Source organism: Heterocephalus glaber, unplaced genomic scaffold, assembly GCF_053883595.1.
Source record: "Heterocephalus glaber isolate CG9 unplaced genomic scaffold, H.glaber_assembly_v1.0 deba00001550, whole genome shotgun sequence".
Lineage (NCBI taxonomy): Eukaryota > Metazoa > Chordata > Mammalia > Rodentia > Bathyergidae > Heterocephalus > Heterocephalus glaber.
Genome location: NW_028258343.1, coordinates 13816449 through 13837261, shown reverse-complemented (window position 1 = coordinate 13837261; position 20813 = coordinate 13816449). Strand labels below are relative to the sequence as shown.

The window sequence follows — 20813 nt, the reverse complement described above, 5'->3', positions numbered from 1 at the left end:
TAAAGACACTGCTGTACTCCCTACTTCCCTCCAAACAGACAAACCAACCACACAACGCTTTGAGATGGGTTCTCTGTTGACCACATGTCACAGATGAGGCAGCGGCAGGGAAGCTATTACACTGACTATGGTTTGACTCTGCAGCGCCACTGAACGCCCTGTGTGGAAGGCTTGGTCCTCAGCCCAGCAGCGTTGGGAGGTGGCAGTAGCCTCTGGAGGCCTGGCCTAGAGGAAGGAAGTTAGCTGGCTGGGCACCCATGAGGGAATATCTGGAGCCAGCCGTCCCTCCCTCTTTTGCTGCCCAGCTGCTGAGGTGAGCAGCTTTTCTTTGTGCCCTGCTCCTGCCCTGCTCTGCTGACCTCCCACAAGCCCAGAGCAACAGGGCCAACTGACCATGGTTGAAAACCATGAGCCAAAAGTACATACAAACTGATTTCCTCCATACAAACTGATTTATCCCCAGGTCTTTTGTCCCAGTGACAAAAAGCTGACTAACACAGCTGGACAGTGTTTGAAGCAGGACTTGAACTCACATTCTGATTGCTCCTCAGTCTTATGGGCTGCTGTTTCTCTTGCCATATCCTACTCTCATGACTTCTTTTACTGAACTCTGCATGGAGAGCATTTATGTGGTCAACTCTGCCCTTCTTGACACTCCATCCCCTTGCATTTGTGACAGTTGCTTATTGAGTGAGCACTGCTTATGTTAGGCATTGTTCTAGGCTCTGGAAGTAGTTCAGGGACTAAGAATCAGACAAATCTTCGCCTTGTGCAGCTTGCATCATACTGGCCAAGGCAGAAAAGGACAATAAAAATACTAGTAATAAATAAGTAAATTACACAGCACAGTGGAAGACAGTGGGTACTATGAAAAAGTATGCCAGTGGGCCGGGGATTTAGCTCAGTGGTTCCTCCGCCTGCCTCATGAGCACAAGGTCCCGAGTCTGATCGCAGGTACCAAAAACAAAACAAAGTATGCCTAAGTATGAAGAGGTGAGAGTGGAGAGGACCTGGAGAACCTCCAGCATAAATGGGTGGTCTGGGGAGGCTCTATGAAGAAAGAAGTGTTTGAGCCAGGAATTGAAGGTGCGATGCACCATGAGGGCCTTTGGGGAGGAACAGGCTGCAGGCGATGCAGAAACTTTGAGGTGAGCTCCTACCTGTCGGGTCCAAGGAGTAGCAAGGAGGCCTGGGAGGCAGAGAGGGGCGAGCGAGGTGGAAGACCAAGTCCAGCAGTGGGCAGAACAGCGCTTCGTGGTCTGCATGGGGAATCAGGCTCTTCCTTTGGCAGAAATAGGCACCCTTTGAGCAGAGAAGTGAACTGACCTGGTGCGTTGTTCTAGGATCACCCTGGCTGTCGAGGAGGCAGTGGTAGGAAAATAGTCAGGAGCAGCCGCCCTAGTCCAGGGGACCACAGACATGAGGGCGTCCGGAGAGAGGTAGCAGTGAGTGGCTAGAATCGGTATGTTGTGGAGGCAGAACCAGTACAGTTTGGACGTGGATTGAGAGAAAGCGGGGATGAAGGGTAACCCCAAGGCGTTTAGGCTGGGTTATCAGAATACAGGCACTGTTCACTGAGGCGGGAAGGGCTGTGAGTGGAGAGTTAAGATCAGGATTCCGATTTTGAACATAGAACAAAAGCATATTTAATATACCACCAAAAAGAGCACCTGAAATATCCAACAGTATAGCATTGGGTGGATAAGTTATTATACTTGCATACACTAGAGTACTATGGGGACAAAAGCAATCTGCACTTCTGTACATTGTTTACTGATGGATTTACTGAAAAAATAAAGCTGTCTATCAGATACTCAAGAAACAGCCTTAATCACACAAATTGCATAGAAAAAGTGAAAACAGCAAAATCCTGTGTTCTTGTATCACTAAAACATTTCTATAATGAGTTTTTGTCAGTAAAAAGGGAAACTGGATTGTAATTAGCTTCATCTCAAGTTTTAGCTTCGTCTCAGCATTTTGGTTCTCTGAGGCTGATGCTGGGCCATTATGTAGTGCAGGGGAGATGGAGATGTGATTTCCCATGACTGGGGAAACTGTGGAGATACCACAGCATCTCACTGTAATTTGTGAGCAATCAGCTGTTTCCAATTTGAATAATCTTTGTTTTTCAGATGATGTTTACACAAGGAGCTTAAAAATTGTGTCCATCTTATCAGAACCTTTTCCTCTCTATAAAATGTTTTAAAATCCATGTCATATTTTAAAAGTTCATCTATTTTTCCATTGTAATTATAGATGGTAACTCTGCCCTTGGTGTCTCAAATTTCATCACAACATGCTCACGTAGTTCTGAAGCCTAAAGTAATGAAGTCCCCAAAGCTGCCAATTTAAATCAGCACTCTTTAATTGATGGCTTTTACACTGCATGCTAGGCAGGGAGACTTGAAAAACAACCTCACAATTTTGTGATATCCAATTTCAAGTGCCACTAGGTAGTACTGCATGCCAAAATGTAAGATTAGGCTCTAAGAAAGGGAGGTAGATATGAACTCGATTCCTGGTTGGAATGATTGATTGATGTGATTTTGTTTTGTCATTTCTAGGGAGTGAAAAAGATAGACCCTGAGTGGTATGAAAAGTTTATCCAGCACAGATTTGGAGAAGAAACATTGTACCGCATAGATCTTTGTTCCATGGAGAAGAAAAAGCAAAGTGATGGTTATTATCACTGTGAGTCTTCAATCATGGTTGGTGAGTATTGTTTAAAATATTATTTCTTATTTTTTATTTCTTTGTTGTTGTTGTTGTTGTTGTTGTTTTTGGTACCAGGGATTGAACTCAGGACCTTCCGCTTTCGAGGCAGGCAGCGGAACCACTGAGCTAAATCCCTGGCCCTATTTTTTATTTCTTTAACATCACTTTATTTTGACCGATATTTAGGGTTAGTTGTGTTTTCTCGATGACATATTTTTCCAAATACTATGTTTTGGCAGTTATACATTGAAAATTTAGTAGGGCATTTTCCATATTTATATGTGTCTAGATTTTACTGCCTGTGGTCTTTGTACTTCTGTGCTTTACATATGATTGTAATGAAGTCCCAGCATGCCACTGTTCATTTCAGTTTAATTTTTTTCACGGTGGTTGAAGAAAGCGTTTTCTCCAAGGAAGGCCTTCACGGTCTTGCCATGACCACGCAAGGCTTTGTCACGTTTGCTGCTTTTAATTAGGAAGAGAGTGACTCGGGTCAGGGAGGGTCACTCTGAAAAGAGAACATGCAGGTGACCTGTGAAAACTGAAGACGTTGTTTTCTTCTGTAACAAAAATTACTTCACCCAGAAACAGGGCCGTTCTCATCTTCCGCGAACAGAATGTATTTCACAGGAGCCTGCTCTGATACGCTTCAAAAATACTACTCCAAGCCAAGTACTATTCTTGTAAAATTTTGAACTTCACCACAACCTGACTTAAATGCTTTTAAAGTAAAATGAAGATACCCAAAGAAGATAAATATATGTCTGTATATTTCAAGGTCTTCAGCCACGACAGTTTCTTTCCACACCAGCTCGGAGAGAACCTATGGATATGCAGTATATCCCTCCTCAAAGAATTTTAGCACTGAAGTTTATTAAAACATTTAAACATGTTCAGGAAATATAATTTTATTCTCATATCCTCATCACAGAGCCTCAAAGAAGTCCTCATTTTGTCTTCCAAACAGCTATCTTAAACAGAAGATATTCTGTATGTCATTTGAGTTTTATATCCTGAAAATTTCAAGTCTATTTTAAGGAGGATTTTCATGCTTTTGGAATCTGTGGAAGAGAGCTATCTTCCATCCAACTTTTGATGAGGACCAAACATTTCATTGCAAAAGGCAAATTCAGGTTCTTCTTGTAAAGTACAAAATTTGGCAAGCTTTCCTTATCTTCTCTGAAATTCCTTTAGACCAGTCTTGAAAGGAAACACGATGCCTCATCGCCTTTCCCACTCAAATTTAAGAGAAAAACCCCCAGAAATATGTGGATTTATGGAAGACCTTTCAGGGATTGGCATTATGCAGTGTACGGCATGTATTGCATAGGGGGCTCTGTTCCTACTCACCGCACAGCATGATGTTAGCTGCCTAGAAATCCCCCTTTGCATTTTTCTAGCTCAGTCTGTGTATTTCCTGTTAGTGTAGGTAATTTTTTCAGATCTTTCCTTCAGGCTTCTTATCTCTCTCACCCTTTTCTAATTTCAGGTAATTTTGTTCCTTTCAAACTCTACCAATTTTGTATCTTCATACCAGTGATTTAATATTTTTTAAAAATTGCCTGTTCAAAATACTCTTAACTTTTTCTGTCACATTTCATGATGTCAATATGAGCTTTAAAATGACATCTGCATCTAACATAATTTTTATGTTATAATTAATGAAGTTTAATAACATGCTAGATTTTTTTTGTGTGTGTGTGTTTGTTTTGCTAATGGATACTGATTTTCTCAATCTTACCTGACTATTATCTTAACAGAATATTTAGCAGGATTGGGGATACTTTCTTTGTGAGTTTCATTTCTTGATGAGACTTAATTGGTTTACATCAATTTGGCTTCTCTGATTTTATCCTAACTCAAATTTAATGTCTGTTTCCTGAGCCTTGAACCAATATTTTTTAATTGACACATAATGTCTGTGCATACTCATGGGCTACAGAGTGTTATTTCGATGCAGGTATCCAGTGTGTAATAACCAAATCATGGTAATGGGCACATCTATCATCTAAACCATTTATCACCTCTTTGTGTTGGGGACAATCAAAATCCTAGCTTCTAGCTATTTTGAAATCTACAATAAATTATTGTTAACTATAGTCACCCTACTTTGCACTAGATTGAGCCAGTATTTTATTATACTTATTAATAGAATCAAGACAAGATATTTTGTATTCAGAATTCTGGGGTAGAAATTGGGCTACTGGGGCCACAACTTTCTGAAATTGTTTATAAAACTTTTGATGTATGCTAACTTGTTTCATTTCTACTACTAGTTCCTCTTAATTCATTGAAAAGAAAGTTTTGTGCTATTGCTTTTACCTGTTTGTTTCTTCTTTGTATGAGTCTTTTTTTGTCTATGTCTTGTGAGTAACTTCTTTTACTATTAGGATACACAGTGTACAGTGTATTAACTATTGTTATTCTCTTATTTTATTATGAATTGTTTTGTTGATTCATAGAAGAGTGCTTTTACATATTTTCTTTATTAATAGCTACTTGGATTACATAAAATAAACAAAAACCACGTTGTATGTAGATACCTTTGTGAGTGTTTTGTGGAGAATTTAGCTTTCATCAGATCTGTGCATTTCCTCTCTTTATTTGTTAATGGTACATTCTGGGAGAGGGCTAGATTCCAAGTTGCTCGTTCTTTCTGCTTTCTCTATTAAACCACCTAGGGTATTTAAAAAAAATCAATGACTATATGCTTTTTTAAAAAAAGTTTCCAATCTGTTGTTTGTATTTTCCTGTTCTGGTCTTCACTTCAAGGAACTATTCCTTCATTGATGTTTTTTAGTATTTCCATATAATTACATTTTCAAGTTCTTCCCATACTTTTAAACATCTGTTGGGTATGAGTTCTCATGTATGTTTGGTCTTTTGTGGCACTTGGTTTCCTCCTGTACGCTTTGAGTTTTGTTCAGAGCTCATTTCATTGTGACCCGGATGCCCCTTGTGAGTTTGCAGTTGTCTTGGGCTCGCAGGGGGCTTTGCCTGAACCAGATAGGAACTGGCAACAGAAAATCATCCTCCTATAGGTCCTCAAACAAGAGGATTAACCCAGACATACAGTTACTAATATGAGTGTGAAGGAGGTATGTAGTTTTAGGAAGACAGTAATTTTTAGACTTTTTCTTATACCTCACAATTCTCTTACTGTGTATATTAGAGATCGGATATCAGCAACACTCCTTGCTGTATATGATTGGGACAGACTTTGTGCTTGTTATTTTTATAATTTGGATGACTTGCTCATCTTGGGGTGATTTTATGTAAATCTGGATTACTGCTGTCTCCCAAACAATTGAAGGGTGTGACCTCACCAGTCCCGAGTTCCTGGCACAGTGCTAGGATTTCCTGGATGGAGAAGCAGGCACCGACCTTGTCTGCAGCCCTTTTATCGTCTGTCTCCCTCCGTTGTCATACAAATCTGCTTAACTCCTGCACTACCTGCTCAGCTCTGAGCGCATCTGAGTGCGTGACACCATTCCCATGGTGGGCATCCTCCCTTCGTGTCCTGCTGTTCTTCGCCTTCGCATCCACTGCTAGGGAAGTTTGCTAAGATTGGAGGCAACATTCATTTTTTCAAAACTAAGAAAAGACTTAACATTTAGTTGTTTCATAATCAAAACTTGGGGTGATATGATGCCTACTTGATAGTGGGCTACAAATCCTTACACATCTAACTGCATTAATCAGCTAAAATTCAAATCCAGAAAGAAATGTAAAAATCCCAGTGCTTCCTGGAAAGCTAGGATATGGTCCAGATATTCTAGGGTCATGAAGGCTGTTCTCTCTGGAGTCCTTACTGTAGTTGAGTGAATTAATTGTTCCTCAGGCAGCCATGTTCCATTTATGTTTCCTTAGGGACCCTTGGTAAGATGGATGAACAATCTAGTCCTTCCAAGACAAATTTACTTTTAGCTGTCATACGTACCATTCACAAGGCAGTGGGGAATATCCATCCATCCATCCATTCATCCATCCATCCATAGCAGACCTGTGTGTTTCTTTCATAACTGTAAGCAGAGGTGGAAAGAGAATGATTTTCTGTGAACTCCAGTGTTTTTGGCTTAATACTCACTATTCAACATTACTGCATGTTATCAAGTTTGTACAATGTGCCTACTGCTCTCTTGGGTATTATGGGATACAGAGCAGAATAAGACAGAGTCCTTGTAGAGTCATTGGGCTGCTAAGACGACACCTGAGAATGGAGAGGGAGAAAGATAGAGGAATAGGCCTTGTCCAGAACAATATGGGCTTTGGTGGACACAGTAGAAGCCTATGATTTCCCTCCTAGTAGAATGGGGATGAGAGTAGCAGGATTCAGCTGAATTGTATGAGAAACAGACTGTACAGAGAGGTTTGCTAGACCAACAGGTATGGTTTACAGTGGAAGGGAAGCAGGCTGGAGGAAATGATAGTGATGGGAAACCCCTTGATTGGACTGACAGCCTTGACAGCTGAGGCAGCTGCAGAGTGGGAGGTTGCTAGGTTGCACTGATGAGCAGCTGGCAGAGAGATGGACAGCATTACACATACTGAGGCGATGGTGTATACTGGAGGAGACTGAGTAGATAGATACGGGCTAAAATGAAGTGAGTGTGCAAGAAGACAGGACCATATTGTAAAGATAAGACATGCTTTAGTTCTGCCTGTAGCAGAGGAGGCAGTGAGGAGGTTACAGAGCTGCTGATAGAATAGGACATGTGTCACAGGTAAGTCAGAGTCATCGCTGCTGTGGTCCTTGTCTTATGATGGGGTGGCATCTGCTGGACACATAGTAGGTTGAAACTATCATGAGTAGAAGACACGTTTAATATACCTAACCCAGGGAGCATCGTTATTCACCCTGGCCCCCCTGCAACATGCACTTTAGCCTAGAGTTGAGCAAAATCACCCTACAAAATCTATTTTGTAATACAGTGTTGAATATCTCACATAATTTCTTGAGTGTCCAAAAAGCACTTATAGCGCAGTCCTGTGTGTGGAGTACGAGTTGTTTCCCCTTGGGGTGGCCCAGCATTATGAAAGAGTGTCTATGCTAGCCCATTGTAAGTTGAACCATTACAGGTCAGGAACTGCATGTATTTTATTCAGTCTGTATCCAGTTCCAGTGAGATTACATAACAGTACACCAGTCTTCGACCTCACAGACTGAAACACTACAGAGAACTCTGAGGGAGCTGAGTTGATGAATTAGTTGCATACGGATAGCTCTCCTAAGTGAGAGACACCTTCAAGAGATCTGGACATTTTAGACCTATCCTATTTGTCTTAAAAAGCTTGTTGTGGTTCACCCAGGTATTTCTAGTACTCATCCCTGGGTGGTGGTTTCAGCCATAAGGAGAGGACTCTTTGCATTGTAACTGGGTCATTTCTGAATGAGGGGCCTCAGGTTGGAGGTTGGTGCTCTACCCTTTGGCGTCCCTCACCCTAGAGTCCAGGGCAGAGCTTGGCAGGCATCAAGTTGCCCACTTGTGTGTCGTGCCTGGTTGCAGTGTGTGGGCCTAGGGATCTTCCCTGGGAGGGTAGTGCAGTGCTGTTGGTGCAGTTGGCCCACTGGGTGGTGGAGCAGGAAGGCAGGGGTGGAAGGAGAAGGAAATCAGCACCCCACCTCCCCATGGGATGGAAGGCATGGCCAGCACCAAAGTCTCTGAGCTTTCTAGACCTTTGTCTGATAAAATGATTAATAAGACAATGTTCAGCTTGCAAATATCTGTATTGCTTGAAGGCCATATGCTACTTGAAAGTCCACTTGAGAGAAAGGGGTATTGGTCATAGATATGTGTTTGAATACTTTTTCACTTACGTTTTGGACTAGAAAAGGTGTATCACTGTGCTTACCTTATGAATGACTTACTATTCTCATAGTTCACAAGGCTACACTTTCATTGGGTCTTAACTTCTTTAAAAATATACTTTAGGTTTATGTCTTTTATTACTCTGTGTAACAAAAATGGGAAGATTGTGTAAAGCATTTTGTGCTGCACATTGAGAAGGAGGTTGATCTCAAGAGAAGTGTGCAGTGATTGCTTAAGTTGCCAGCTAAAGTAGCCATGTTATCTCTTGAAACAGCATTTTAGAAATGAAGAACAATTGACAAACTATCATTTTTCAGACTTGAGTATTAATATGCATTTTCTTGAAAATAAGTGAACCTGTCACATTAATTAATGTATTGACATCACTGACTGCTAATGATAAAGCTCAAGCTTTCAAGCAAAGACAAGAATTTGGAAATCTTAAGTCTATTACCATGGGCCCTAAAGCTTCCTAAAACTGAAAGACTTTTCTCTATTTTTTATCATAGGAAAGTGTATACACAAAGGAAGCGATCACAGAGGGGAATAGTGAGTTCCACTGTTACGCAGTTCGTTTTTTATCTTCACACGCTCTTGTGATAAAATTAAAATTATTTTTATTGAGAGGTATAACTCATATGCAAACTTGCACATGTTTCAAGTGTAGAACTTATTGGGTCTTTACATCTGTGTGTACCTATGAAAACATCACGACTATCAGGACACTAAATATCCCTTTCCCCCTGAAGTTTATTCCTTCCCCTTGCAAATCTGTACTTAAAGTTTTCTTGTGAGATGGGTGATATTAGTGAACACATTCTTTGATGTTGTATAATGACACTGTGTCAAAATTTGGGAGATCTCCATAACTCAGTGCATCAGTATTTTTCAAATGACTGATGCATGCTACAGAGTCACACATGAAGCAAAGAGACATCAAAGTTCAAGAAATCGTGGTATACACAATTGTGCCATAAAGAAGGATATCTGTGAGTCATTTGTAGGGAAATGGATGCACCTTAAGACCATAATGTTAAGTAAAATAAATCAGGTGCACAGGCTCAAATATCTCATGATTTCTCTTATATGAGAAACTCAGGGTATAAAGAATTTAAAGAGCAAAATAAAAGACAAATAATAGGAAACAGGGAGATAGATCTTTTGCAAATGGGAAAAGGATCTAGCAATGGAATGAGGGGATGAAAAGAGAGTTAAGATGTGGTATGTACATCTACCAACTTCCCATAGTAGATGTAATCAGTATGTACTGCAAACATATCCTAATTTTAAAGAAAAGTTCAAGATGGATAAAATGATCTGAATGTAAAGAGGATGAAGATTCATTCAGAGGCTTTAAGATTTTACGTGGCAGCTAACCTGGAAGAAATTACAACTTGTTGAGTTTTCGTATAATATCAAACAATATCCACAATTATCTGAAGTTTCTAAATAATTATAAATATAACCCACATAAACCGAAGTTCTTGGATGACAAGAAGAACAAATTTTAACAGAATAAAGACGTCCCAAATCAAACATTTTAAGTTTTCTGTTTTAGGTCATGGGTCCAAGTAAACCAGGAAAAATACAATCTTCAGATTACTCTCTTAATTTAACTTTAATCAATATTTCCAACATATTTTTCCAATAAATTAATTTTGATGGCCACTTAGCTATCTTTGTGTGCAATATATCGCAATTTTATTCTTCCTCCTTTGATTTCCATTTGAGAACTCTGATAAAAATATAATAGTACAAAAATACCCTAGACTGAAATAACTCATTTAAAACCATTGTAATGGGAAACTGATACTGTGTAATACAGGAATGTCTCTTTTGTGGTGGGTAGGACCAAAATTTTGTCTTGTCTCTTTTGCACAGGCTGACAGGGAGATGATTAATAAAATTTCATCTCTGCTTACACTGATTAAAGTAGCTCTATTTCCATTCTGTTAGAAGAGGGAGCAGGAAAAAACAGTTTATCTGCTGGAGGAACTGCATACCTTTTTTGTTTAGTGGAAAATTTTAGCAGTTGGAAATTTTCTTTGGTCAGAATTATCAAATAGTTGAATAAGATCCGAGTACAGGGTGTTTCATTACTTCCTTTATGACTCAGAAATGGAGTGACCATGTCATCCATCACATCCGTGGTGTAAGTGTAAAAGCGAGATCTGTTAGTTACTATGATACGCTAGAAGAAGGAAACAAAGACAATCCTAGGACTTAAGGTGTCTTATCTAGAAAGTATAGTGGTCTTGAAAAGTAGAACTTTCAATTTGTTAAATACTATATCTTAAATGCCAATCTTGTTCCTTTTTGTAATCCAGTTGTTCTGTATGTTCCTTTTTGGATGAAATGTGTCTTCTAGAAAGAAAAGACCTGAACTTCCATTGTTACATGCCCCTAATAAAAACACAAAGCACCTGGTGATGGGTGCTCTCGGGTCATTTCCTTACATCTGCTTGAGAAGAAACCTCAGGAGAAGACTGGGAACATTCATCTTCGCGACAGCTCACTGTATTTTCACTGGTGCATTGGCTATCAATCTGGATGCGGACCCAAAGTGGCAGCTGTGGTTCAGGCTATTTTGAACCCCCCCATGCCCTGAGCTGGTTTCAAACCTTATGATTTATTAGACACCTGAGTAACCCTGAATAGTAAAGGGGCAATGCTAAGTGCTAATTTTAACTTTCTGGGGAATTAAGCAGCATGCTAGAATGATGCACTAATAGATTATTTTATGAGTTCTTTGTAGAACCTTCAATTTTAAGTGCATTTTTGATGATGTGAAGGTAAATTGAACTCCAAGGAAAAGAAAATTAAATTGTGTGAATGAAACTCCTAGTGTGCAGAGTCTGTGGTCAAACAAACCATTAAGAAAAAGTAGCATTAGGAGACCCAGTAGTTGTGGTTAAAACCCTGTCAAATTACCTAATAACCTCTGAATAAATTTTTCACCACCCTACTTAATATTTATTAATATTTTAAAAGTGCTTAATAGTACCTGATGTCTAAGGTTATAAAAACTTTAGTTATCAATAACAAAAACAATAGTAATCCTATTGGAATACTTATTACAAAAATATTCTTACTTTCCTAAGCAAGAAATTGTTTAGAACACCCGCCTTATGTTAGTAAGGATTTGCATTATTCGTAGAACTTTCCTTAAACTGGTATGTGATGAACACTGCTTTTAAAAAGTAGAAATGCATACATAAGGTGCTTTTATTTATGTCATATTTTATCTTGCACACACATATTTATGTAATTTATGTATATAGGTGAAGATTAAGAAGTTGGAGTTTTTTGGCCATAAAAATAAAGTTGGCAAATCTGTATAATGTATTGTTATTAAAAATAGTGAAATGAAGTCACAGGAGACAGACTCATGAAGCTCAGTGAGTTCCTCTCCATTTCAGTAGCTCCTGAAGGAGCAGGAGAGGGTGTGGGAGAGAAAGGAGAGAGAGTGAGCAAACCAGATAGGAAGCACCTCGACCCAGGGCTCCCTGGAGTCAGCCAGGCCTTGCTCTGTTGTCACTGTCGCTCCCCACCCAGTCACTTCCTGTGTATGAAATGTGAGTAAGGAGCCCTCGCCTCAGAGGCACCTGGGAGGAGCGAGCGAGGTCACAAGCATCAGCTCTCAGCAGTGGCCCTGGTGCTCACTCGTGGCACGTGGCACCATTGCTGGCATTATAACCAAGTGTGTGGGGGGGGCACAAGAGTGACCTAGGTAAGGGTTAGAAGAGCGGAAATTACCTTCGATTTCTCCTGAACCTTTCCCAGGAACACATCAGTTAGGCATTAGGAAAGACTTTGGTCTCTCATGGAGTGTTAAGGCTCTGGGATGGGGTGTTAGGAATTTGTGAAATGTCTATACTGGCCTTCTTTGAAGAGAGTACCATTTATGAAGTCACATCTGGAGGTCTGAATAGCCTCGTGAAATTTCTTTTATCATTAGAATTTTCCATTTTGTTGGATTGTTTTTGCCAGTGCTAGGCTTTATTATTGCATCTCCAATTAGTTGCAAGAGAAGTAATGAAATTCACATTCTCCAGCTCTTTGTAAAAATCCAATTCCACCATGTTTTTCTCTTTAGTATATTGTTACCCATAAAATAGGACGCGGGGAGGTGAAGTGTGTTGTAAGTAAATGGCTCTTGGTCATCGTTGCAGAAAGATTTTAGGATGCGTTGGTCCCGGCTGCCTTAGCACTCACTGTAACTCCTTCCAGAAAGATGAAAGTTGCCAACTCTTGGGCACACAAAGACCTTTTTACTTTAAAATGGCTTCTAGCACATCTAGTACTTCTTGAGAGAATCATACTCTCAAAGGGTTTGCTTTCTAGTGGGAAGTCATGCAAACACTCAGAATTTAGACCCATAAAGAGGAAATGAAGTTAGTGGGCACCAAGTGAGGGTGCTTCGCATTCTGGCTGGGATTATAGGAAAGGCTGCTCAGAAGGGGAAAGTCTTGAGCTAAAAATGAGAGTGCTGAGAGGGAGGCGAGACAGAGGGAGGTGTTTTCCAGGCCCAGGAAGCTGCAGGAGAAGCTGCCTCGAGGAGTCGGTGCGGGGAGGTGCAAGTAGTTCCCTGTGTAATGAATAACTTTTCCAGGTCTTATTTTGTGGGAGCCAGTGGTTGGATTTTATCAGAGGAGGATTGGATGTGGAAATGTCACATGGAACCCCATCAATATGTGCAACTAATACCTGTTAATAAAAATAAAATAACTATTTAAAAAAGACAAGTCATTCTACCAGTAAAAAAACAAAGCAAGATTGTGGAGGGGCAGGAGGAGACCGAATCATTGAGAGCAGTAAGGAGGAGCAGTAAGCAGGCCACCGTGTTAGCCTGGCAGCTCATAGTTGCCCAAACGTGGCATTTGCAGTGAAGGTGCAGAAGGACATGAACACTGCAGACCTGGTAGGTGGGAGAATCCCTCATTTCAAGTTCTGAGTGGATTGTGAAAGACAGGGTGACGTCCCTGATGGTTCCCAGGTTTGGAATTTAAACAGCACGGTACACACTCACGGCCCGTGCCAATGCAGAAAATACGAGAGAAAGCAGGTTTGGGTGATAGAGATGAGGAGTTTGGTTTGTTTGTTGTTTGTTTTTTGGTACTGGGGATCGAACTCAGGTCCTTACACTTGCAAGGCAGGCAGTGGAACCACTGAGCTAAATCCCCGGCCCAGGAGTTTGGTTTTGAGCATATGAAGCACCTGTCACCCAAGCAAGCTGCATGCGGAAGGGAGAAGTGTAGGACAGAGATGCCGTCTCCCAGAGACAGGTGTGGGGCTTAGTGGCATTAATAGTTCAAGCTACGAGCGAGAGAAATAGCTGGGAAGCTCTCTTTGCAGCTCCTTACCTAAGATAAAGACGGTACAGCAAGGGTGGAAACCTACGTGGAGGCTAGGAGAGAGAAAAATATTTAAATAAACGTGACAAATCTGTCTCTTGTTTTGTCTATGAGACAGAAATAGCAATAAAATAAAAGCCCCTCCACTATTCATAGGTGTGTCTTCTGTCTCCTGCAGAGAAACCTGTGCTGCCAGAAAGGGGAATAGTGAAGGTTAAGGAAACACAAAGGGCCTTTATTTCCTGTTACAAAATAAAAATTGAGCTTCTTTCCCTTTTTTTATTAACCCATGAAGATTCTTTGATATTTTATCTAACTTTAGTGTGTTTTATATAAAATGCAAAAAAAAAACTAGCTAGTGAACTGAAAGAAGATGAGTTTGTCCACTCATTACTTAAAGTTCCATTTGATCTTCAGTTGACTAAGGTGATGTTCGAGTGAAGGAAACTGCATTTGAACATCACAGATTTCATACTTTGTCCCCCAAAGACTTGTGTATTGAGCACTGCGAGTTCAGAGGTGGGGTGTAGAGAAGTGATTTGCCCATTAGGGCTTTAACTTCATCAGCAGATCATCCACTCACGAGATCATAATTTGATGGCATCATTGGGAGGTATTGGAAACAGGCAGTGGGTCCCAGTTGAAGAGAGTGGAGCATCGGGATGTGACCTGGGGTCTAACCTATCCCCTGGTCCCTTCCTCTTCAGCTCCTTCCCTCTCTGTGTGCTTCCTGGTGAGCATTTTCCTCTGCCATGCCTTTCTGCCATGATGTTTCTGCCTCAGGACTAAAAGCAATGGAGCCAGTTGACTATGGACTGAAGCCTGTGAAACCATGAGGCAAAATCAGTTTTTCCTCTTTTTAAGTTTATATATGTCAGATATTTTGTCACAGCGATGGAAGGCTGACTAACATGCCTACTAAGGTTTAGAGAAAGTTCACAGTTTGGCTATTTGCTCTCCAACCATGAATTTTAGCAAGAATTTAGTGTATAAACGTGGCATACATTTATTCACATATGATAGTTTAAAATAGTTTTTATTAACATGACACTTTTGACACTTTTTCAGTGATTTACTTTTGGGCGCTTTTTTTTTGCTATATGCAATTGTTTATAGATCCTTTAGTGGTCCATTTTCCGTTGCAATAACAATACCTGAAGCTGGGTACTTTATAAGGGAAAGAGGGTCGTTTAGCTCATAGATTTGGAGGCTGACAGTCTGCGATCGAGTGGCCCCATCTGTTTACCTCTGAGGGGGCTGCTGGCTGCATCCTTGTGTGGTGGATCGCATGCTGGCAGGGGTTTGCACGTGTAGGAGAGGAAGCCAGAGAGGTTCAGACCTGCTCTTTATAGCAACTCACTCTGCTGGGAACTCACCTGCTCTGGGAATCCCATGTTAATCCCTCTTGAGGGTGATGCTCCCGTGTCCTAGTTACCTTGCGCTGTGCCCACCTCTGAAAGGTGCTGCTACTCCCATGCTTGGGACCACGCCTCTGAAACAGGAACCTTTGGGGGACACATTACATGCTGGTCACAGCAGACCTTTGCAATCATTTCAAAGTTTAACTGACCATAAAGTAGAGACCACATTTTCTAGGAAAAGGTAAGTACAAAGGCACGGGTGGTTTGCCTGTCCCGAGACCAATCTCTCACTTTCTCCTCCACTGTGATGTGCTGGCCTGGGAGTGCCAGGGCGTGGCTTCCACCCTTCGGCCACCTGGTTCCCTTCTTCCGGCAGGTGACAAGGGATGCGACTCAATCTGATACTTGAGAAGTCTGCTGGAGAACTTTTTTTTTTTTTTTTTTTTGCTAATAAGAGATTTAAAGGAAAGAGGATGGTGTATATTTAGCTGGAAATGATTGGGTATCCCTGTGCTCCCTGAGTCTGCATTGTGACCATGGGGACACTAAGGCTACACAAGCTTACAGGGTGAGTAGGGACACTACAGAGATGAATGCTGATGATCTCATTAAGCCACTGAATGAATTAACCCTAGCGTGACACTCAGATAGATTAAAAGAAATAATGACATTTCCTTTTTACTTCTTCCTCCTCTTCCCCTGTCTGCTCCCCCATTCTGAGGATGGAAGCCAGGCCCTTGTACCCGACAGGCAAGTGCTGTGCCACTGAGCTCCATTCCCAGGCCTAACATTTACGTTTTCTTAAATCAAGCATTTTTTTGTTATCTGCAGCTGAACGCAAACAATTGAGAACATTTCACTTGTGAGTGAAGACGTGTATTAACAGAAAATGAACTCTGTTTTAGCTCGTGAGCATTTACTCAGCAGTTCTGACAATCACCATCTGCAAAGGGACTGATCAGAACGAACACACACTGTCATTGTATCCGATGCATTTCAGCTCGGGCCAAGGTGGACCATGACCGTCACTGGGCCTTGCCAAAAGACAGTCCTGATTTAATGGCATTTTGTCCAGTATAAATGAATTTTATCTTCATTTTCTTGAGGATTTACCTTTATTCTTTCTTATACCTTTAAATGTTATTAGGGAAAAACTTTACCAATAATATATTGAGCTGGTGGAGCACTTTTATTTGAAGCTGACGTACCAGGAAATGTAACTGACAGTTGTCTGGCCCAAGGTCAGGCATGAACCACTTTCAGAGCTAAATATAGATGGAGGGTACTTTGTGTTAGGATTAATGAGGGTCTGTGAAAAGCTCCCGATAAATCAGATTATGGAACCAAATTTTGAGTTGTTTGCATTGTTAAATTTTAAATAAAATCAACTCCTTGGGTGCTGTTGACATCTCTGAGATCTACTCGTTTCTTTCTGTGAAGGGAGCTGCTTTCCGCTCATAAAGGGATTGCAGGCAGCTGAGCAAGGAAGCGGCTGTATCTGAGTGGAAATCCCAGCCGGCAGATGCAATGTGCTTTGTGCTTTCCTTTCTTTTCTTCCATTTTTCAAAATAAGGTTTTAACATCCAGACATTTAACTTGTTCTTGACTGGGTAACTTAGGTCGGTTTTTGTGACTTCATTGGCAATACCTGGAAAGCGCAGGTGGTGGAAGGCAGGGGTGAACTCTCCCTTTACCACCAGGCCTTAATAAAGCTGCCCAGTGGGGTTTCCCACTATGAGTGCGCTGATTTCCCTTGTTCCCGCGTGTTCATTGCTGCCCTGGATGTCCCCGCAGCCCTTTAGCTTTGCTTCTCTACCTGCTGTAGCACGCTTCTTGACTCAAGAGTTGACTTCACCTCAAGAGCTTGTGGGATGATCATAGAAGCACGGAGCACATGTTCAATACACAGCGGCTCCAAAGCAGTTGGTAAATAGTCTGCTGTAGATGCAGTATGGCCACGTTCACGCTGTAACCTGTCAGCCTCTCGTCAGCCTCCCTCCCTCAAGGGCTCCTCTGCTGTCTGTCTTCTCGGTGGAGAAATTGCTTCTCTGGCCTCATTTATTTCTGGTCTGAGGAAAAGACTTTTACTACACACATTGTGTCAAGTTGGGCCACACACACAAAGGAGAACTGACTGAGTAGTGACCCGGAGGAGGCATCTGAAAAGTGGCAGTAAATGGAGATAGAGCAGTAGGGATTTCAGGATGGCTGCCATGGATTGATAAAGATTGAAGATTTCTTTTGTAGCCCTAGTTATCTACTTATTTCTTCCCCTTTCCAAAATGCATCTATGGTGCATATGGTATATTATGTTTTTCTTCTTTGTGTTTTATAGGAAGATATATATATTTTTTCTAGTTCACTACTAAAATTGTATACTGTATGGCTATCACAAATACAAATACCTGTCACTTTTAGTATTAGGAACAAAAGCACTGGAAAGAGAAGTAAACAGTCCATTGGAAATATGACTAACATCAGAGCAATGATTAAAAACAAAAGCAATAAAGCTTGACTCCCAAATTCAGAGATTCTTTACCCAGGAATATAAGAACAGGACTTTTAACAGTGGGATATGTAGATAATCCCTGAGGATCTTTAGTTATAGTTTCCAGCCTCTTCCCTTTACAAATAGACCCTGCAAGAACAGCTTCCAAATATCAATATTTAATGCTGTAGTTTCAGATCCTTGCCCTTTGGCTACAAAAGGACTACCAGTGTGCAGCAGTGGCTGTGGACCATCTTTGCCTCTAGGGAACAGACACATGCTTCTTGTAGATTAATTATTGAGAGTTGAATTTTTTTTTACAAGAACATAGAGAAACAAAATACAATATCAAATCTGTCCACCCGAGCTCCTTAGGTCCAGAATAACTTCTCATCTTCTGGCATCTCAGGTTCCATGAGTGATGTTTCCTTAAATTATCAGTCACTTCTGGTGTTCGTATTTCCACCGAAACTGTGACATTTGTGGCATAATCGTGTCTTTAAGTGTGTTACCTGGTGTATACGAAGTCTTTGGAAGCATGCAGGCATGTCTGCCTGGCTCCAGAATTTGGAGAAGGAAAGCAGGTCTTATCTGTCTCCACAGTTCATGATTCAGTGCCCTCTTTTCTCTCCACTCTTTTGAATAAAAGGACATTTACTTTTTCATTTTTCATTTCCACAAATTGTCAAACCCAGATTTCCTTTAATGACTGAGCTGGAGGCTCCACAGGATTGGTAGTTGGTACAGTTTTACAGAGTTGCAGTCCTACAGCAACATTGAATCTTTATTTTGAGCCAGATTTTCTGCAAGATTGCTTAGAGATCCAAATGTTCTTTTAATGAGGTTGCTCAGAAATCCAAATATATATGTACTGTAGTCATTTATAGATAATCCAGAGAAAGATGCAACCAGTCACACAGAGAACGAAATTTTTGGCCACAGTTAAGAATTATCTTTTTCCCTTAGCGATAATAATCAGAGCTGATATCTGAGTCTGTGGAGACAGGCAGCTGCCACCCCTCTGTGGTTCTCAGTTTCACTGTTATAAGAAAAATCCAAAATACTACAGTAGACATACGCAACTGGCCTAACCATGATTTTTCTGTGGCCAGGCCTGTAAGGAAAGAAAGCATGCTTTGGTTATGACTTTAAATTTATGAACATGCCCCCACATCGTATTTTTCCTTGCTGAGGCTGACCTTTCAGAAATTTTCTAGCTGTAGTAGGGGTCCACGTATTTCTGAGAAGAGTGAGTTAACCCCTCGTAAAACTCTGTGAATGTCCTCAGGTATCGCTGAGTGGTCCAAGGTGCTCATTTTCCTGGAGGATGGAGGCTTTTGGGCCCTTCTGCGTCTCTGGGCTCTACATCGAGTCATCTCTCTGGGGGTGACAGCAGCATGGGGCCCTGTCCCCAACAGGAATCATTTTCTAAGTTTTTTGCTTTAAAGTAGGATTTTATTACTGTAGCAGTGTTAATAAAGGAATCTAGTGGCAAAACATGAGCCACGAAGGCAAGGTTTCAAAGATATTACTATAGATCCTGGTTTAATAATATTTTTTGCACATTATTTTGAAAGTATAGTATACTATTTTATGAATATCTGAAACCACACACTAATTTTGTGTACAGAATTCTGGGTCAGATGCTTAATGTTTGTAGAACCAGACAAATCAAGTTCAAATCCCATTTTTTTTTTTTTTTTTGGTACTGGGGATCGAACTCGGGTCCTTGCACTTGCGAAGCAGGCGGCGAAACCACTGAGCTAAATCCCCGGCCCTCAAATCCCATTATTGCCGCATACTTTCTGAAAGATTTTGCCCAAGTTACTTTTCTGAGCTTTACATCTGTAGAAGCTGAGCTTTTTACATCTGTAAAACGAGGATAGTAGCCAGGTGTGGTGATGCACACCTGTAATCCCAGCATTTGGGAGGCTGAGGCAGGAGGATTGTTGCAAATAAACATTAATTCAGGGCAGCAAAAAGGGCAGAGAATTGACAGAGGAGGGGGCAAGTTTGCTACCAGGTGTTAAAAAGACTGAGCTGCACATCGATATGGTCACCAGACAATCTTCTCTTCTTCCCCTTCCCCCAAATACTCTCTGCTTTGCACAACAAAACAAAACTGTATACTGAACGACCTAGTTCCCAAATGAAGATCTCTAAACTCTCACGAGGAGCTCGCTCTTATCTTACCTGAGTGATGGCCAACCCGACTCCATCTTCTGCCTCAACGCCATTTTGTACCTGTGCTTGAACAAAGTGCTTGCACACGAACAAATCACCCCAAACCCCCACATCCTGCTTGGCAGTAGACTCGCTGCAGTTGCAGGATGTTCTGTAGCTCACCTAGTGTGTGAAACTTCCTTGTGCCCCCCACTCACCTGGCATGGTTCTGCTTCTGTAAGATTCCACTTGCTCTTCCCTGAGCCCTCCCCAACTGAAAGCATGATTTTAAAGGAGAAATCAAACTGTTTCCCATTGCTGAGGAACCTTTCTGGGTGCTAGCCCACCTCGGCCGCCAGCTACAATAAACGGGCTCGAATCTGGCAGAGTGTGGTCCATCCAGCTCTATTGTCCGAACTCACTCATCCACAACACCTGTTGACGCTGGACAGGTCTGGGATCCAGACCCATGGTTTTCTGATCTTAAATGTTTCAGAGTGGGCCTGGGAAATGGGAGGAGTTACTCATTTTCCCCCTGAAGACCGATCACTGCTAATGTTTCTCGTAACAAAGAGAGTGATTGGGGACAGCTGTGCACTGGTGGTTAACTGTTCTTCCCTTTGTTATTTTGACCGGGGAATCACGTGATATTAGACTGAAGGGGTCTCAGTATTCCAGCTGGCTTCTTCTGGGTGGTGCAAAAGAGACCAGGGTCAGGAGGGTGGAAGGCTTGTCCAGGGTTCCCGCTGGTTAGTGGCAGTGCCACACCTGGGGCCATTCTGTGGCCCTTCTCCACCTTCTGAGTGCATTCTAGATTCGGAGTTCACCCTTCCTAGGACTACAGGCCATTTCTTTGCATTCTAGTCCTAATATTAACAAGGCTTACATTATTGCTTTTAAGGCTGTTTTACATTTATATAAA

The 20813-nt window shown here is 41.4% G+C and overlaps 1 protein-coding gene across 8 annotated transcripts in view; it reads left to right on the top strand.

Annotated features, from left to right (window-relative positions):
* The window catches only part of Akap7 (A-kinase anchoring protein 7), a 163679-nt gene that overhangs the window by 110272 nt on the left and 32594 nt on the right, over positions 1-20813 (top strand). For all 8 annotated transcript variants that reach the window (XR_015442551.1, XM_087190126.1, XM_087190129.1 and 5 more), the window contains one exon: positions 2565-2712. Coding sequence is in view for 7 of the 8 variants with exons in the window: in XM_087190126.1 (XP_087046252.1) it covers positions 2565-2712 (148 nt within the window). In the remaining variant the exon portion in view is untranslated. The remainder of the gene's footprint in view (positions 1-2564; positions 2713-20813) is intronic.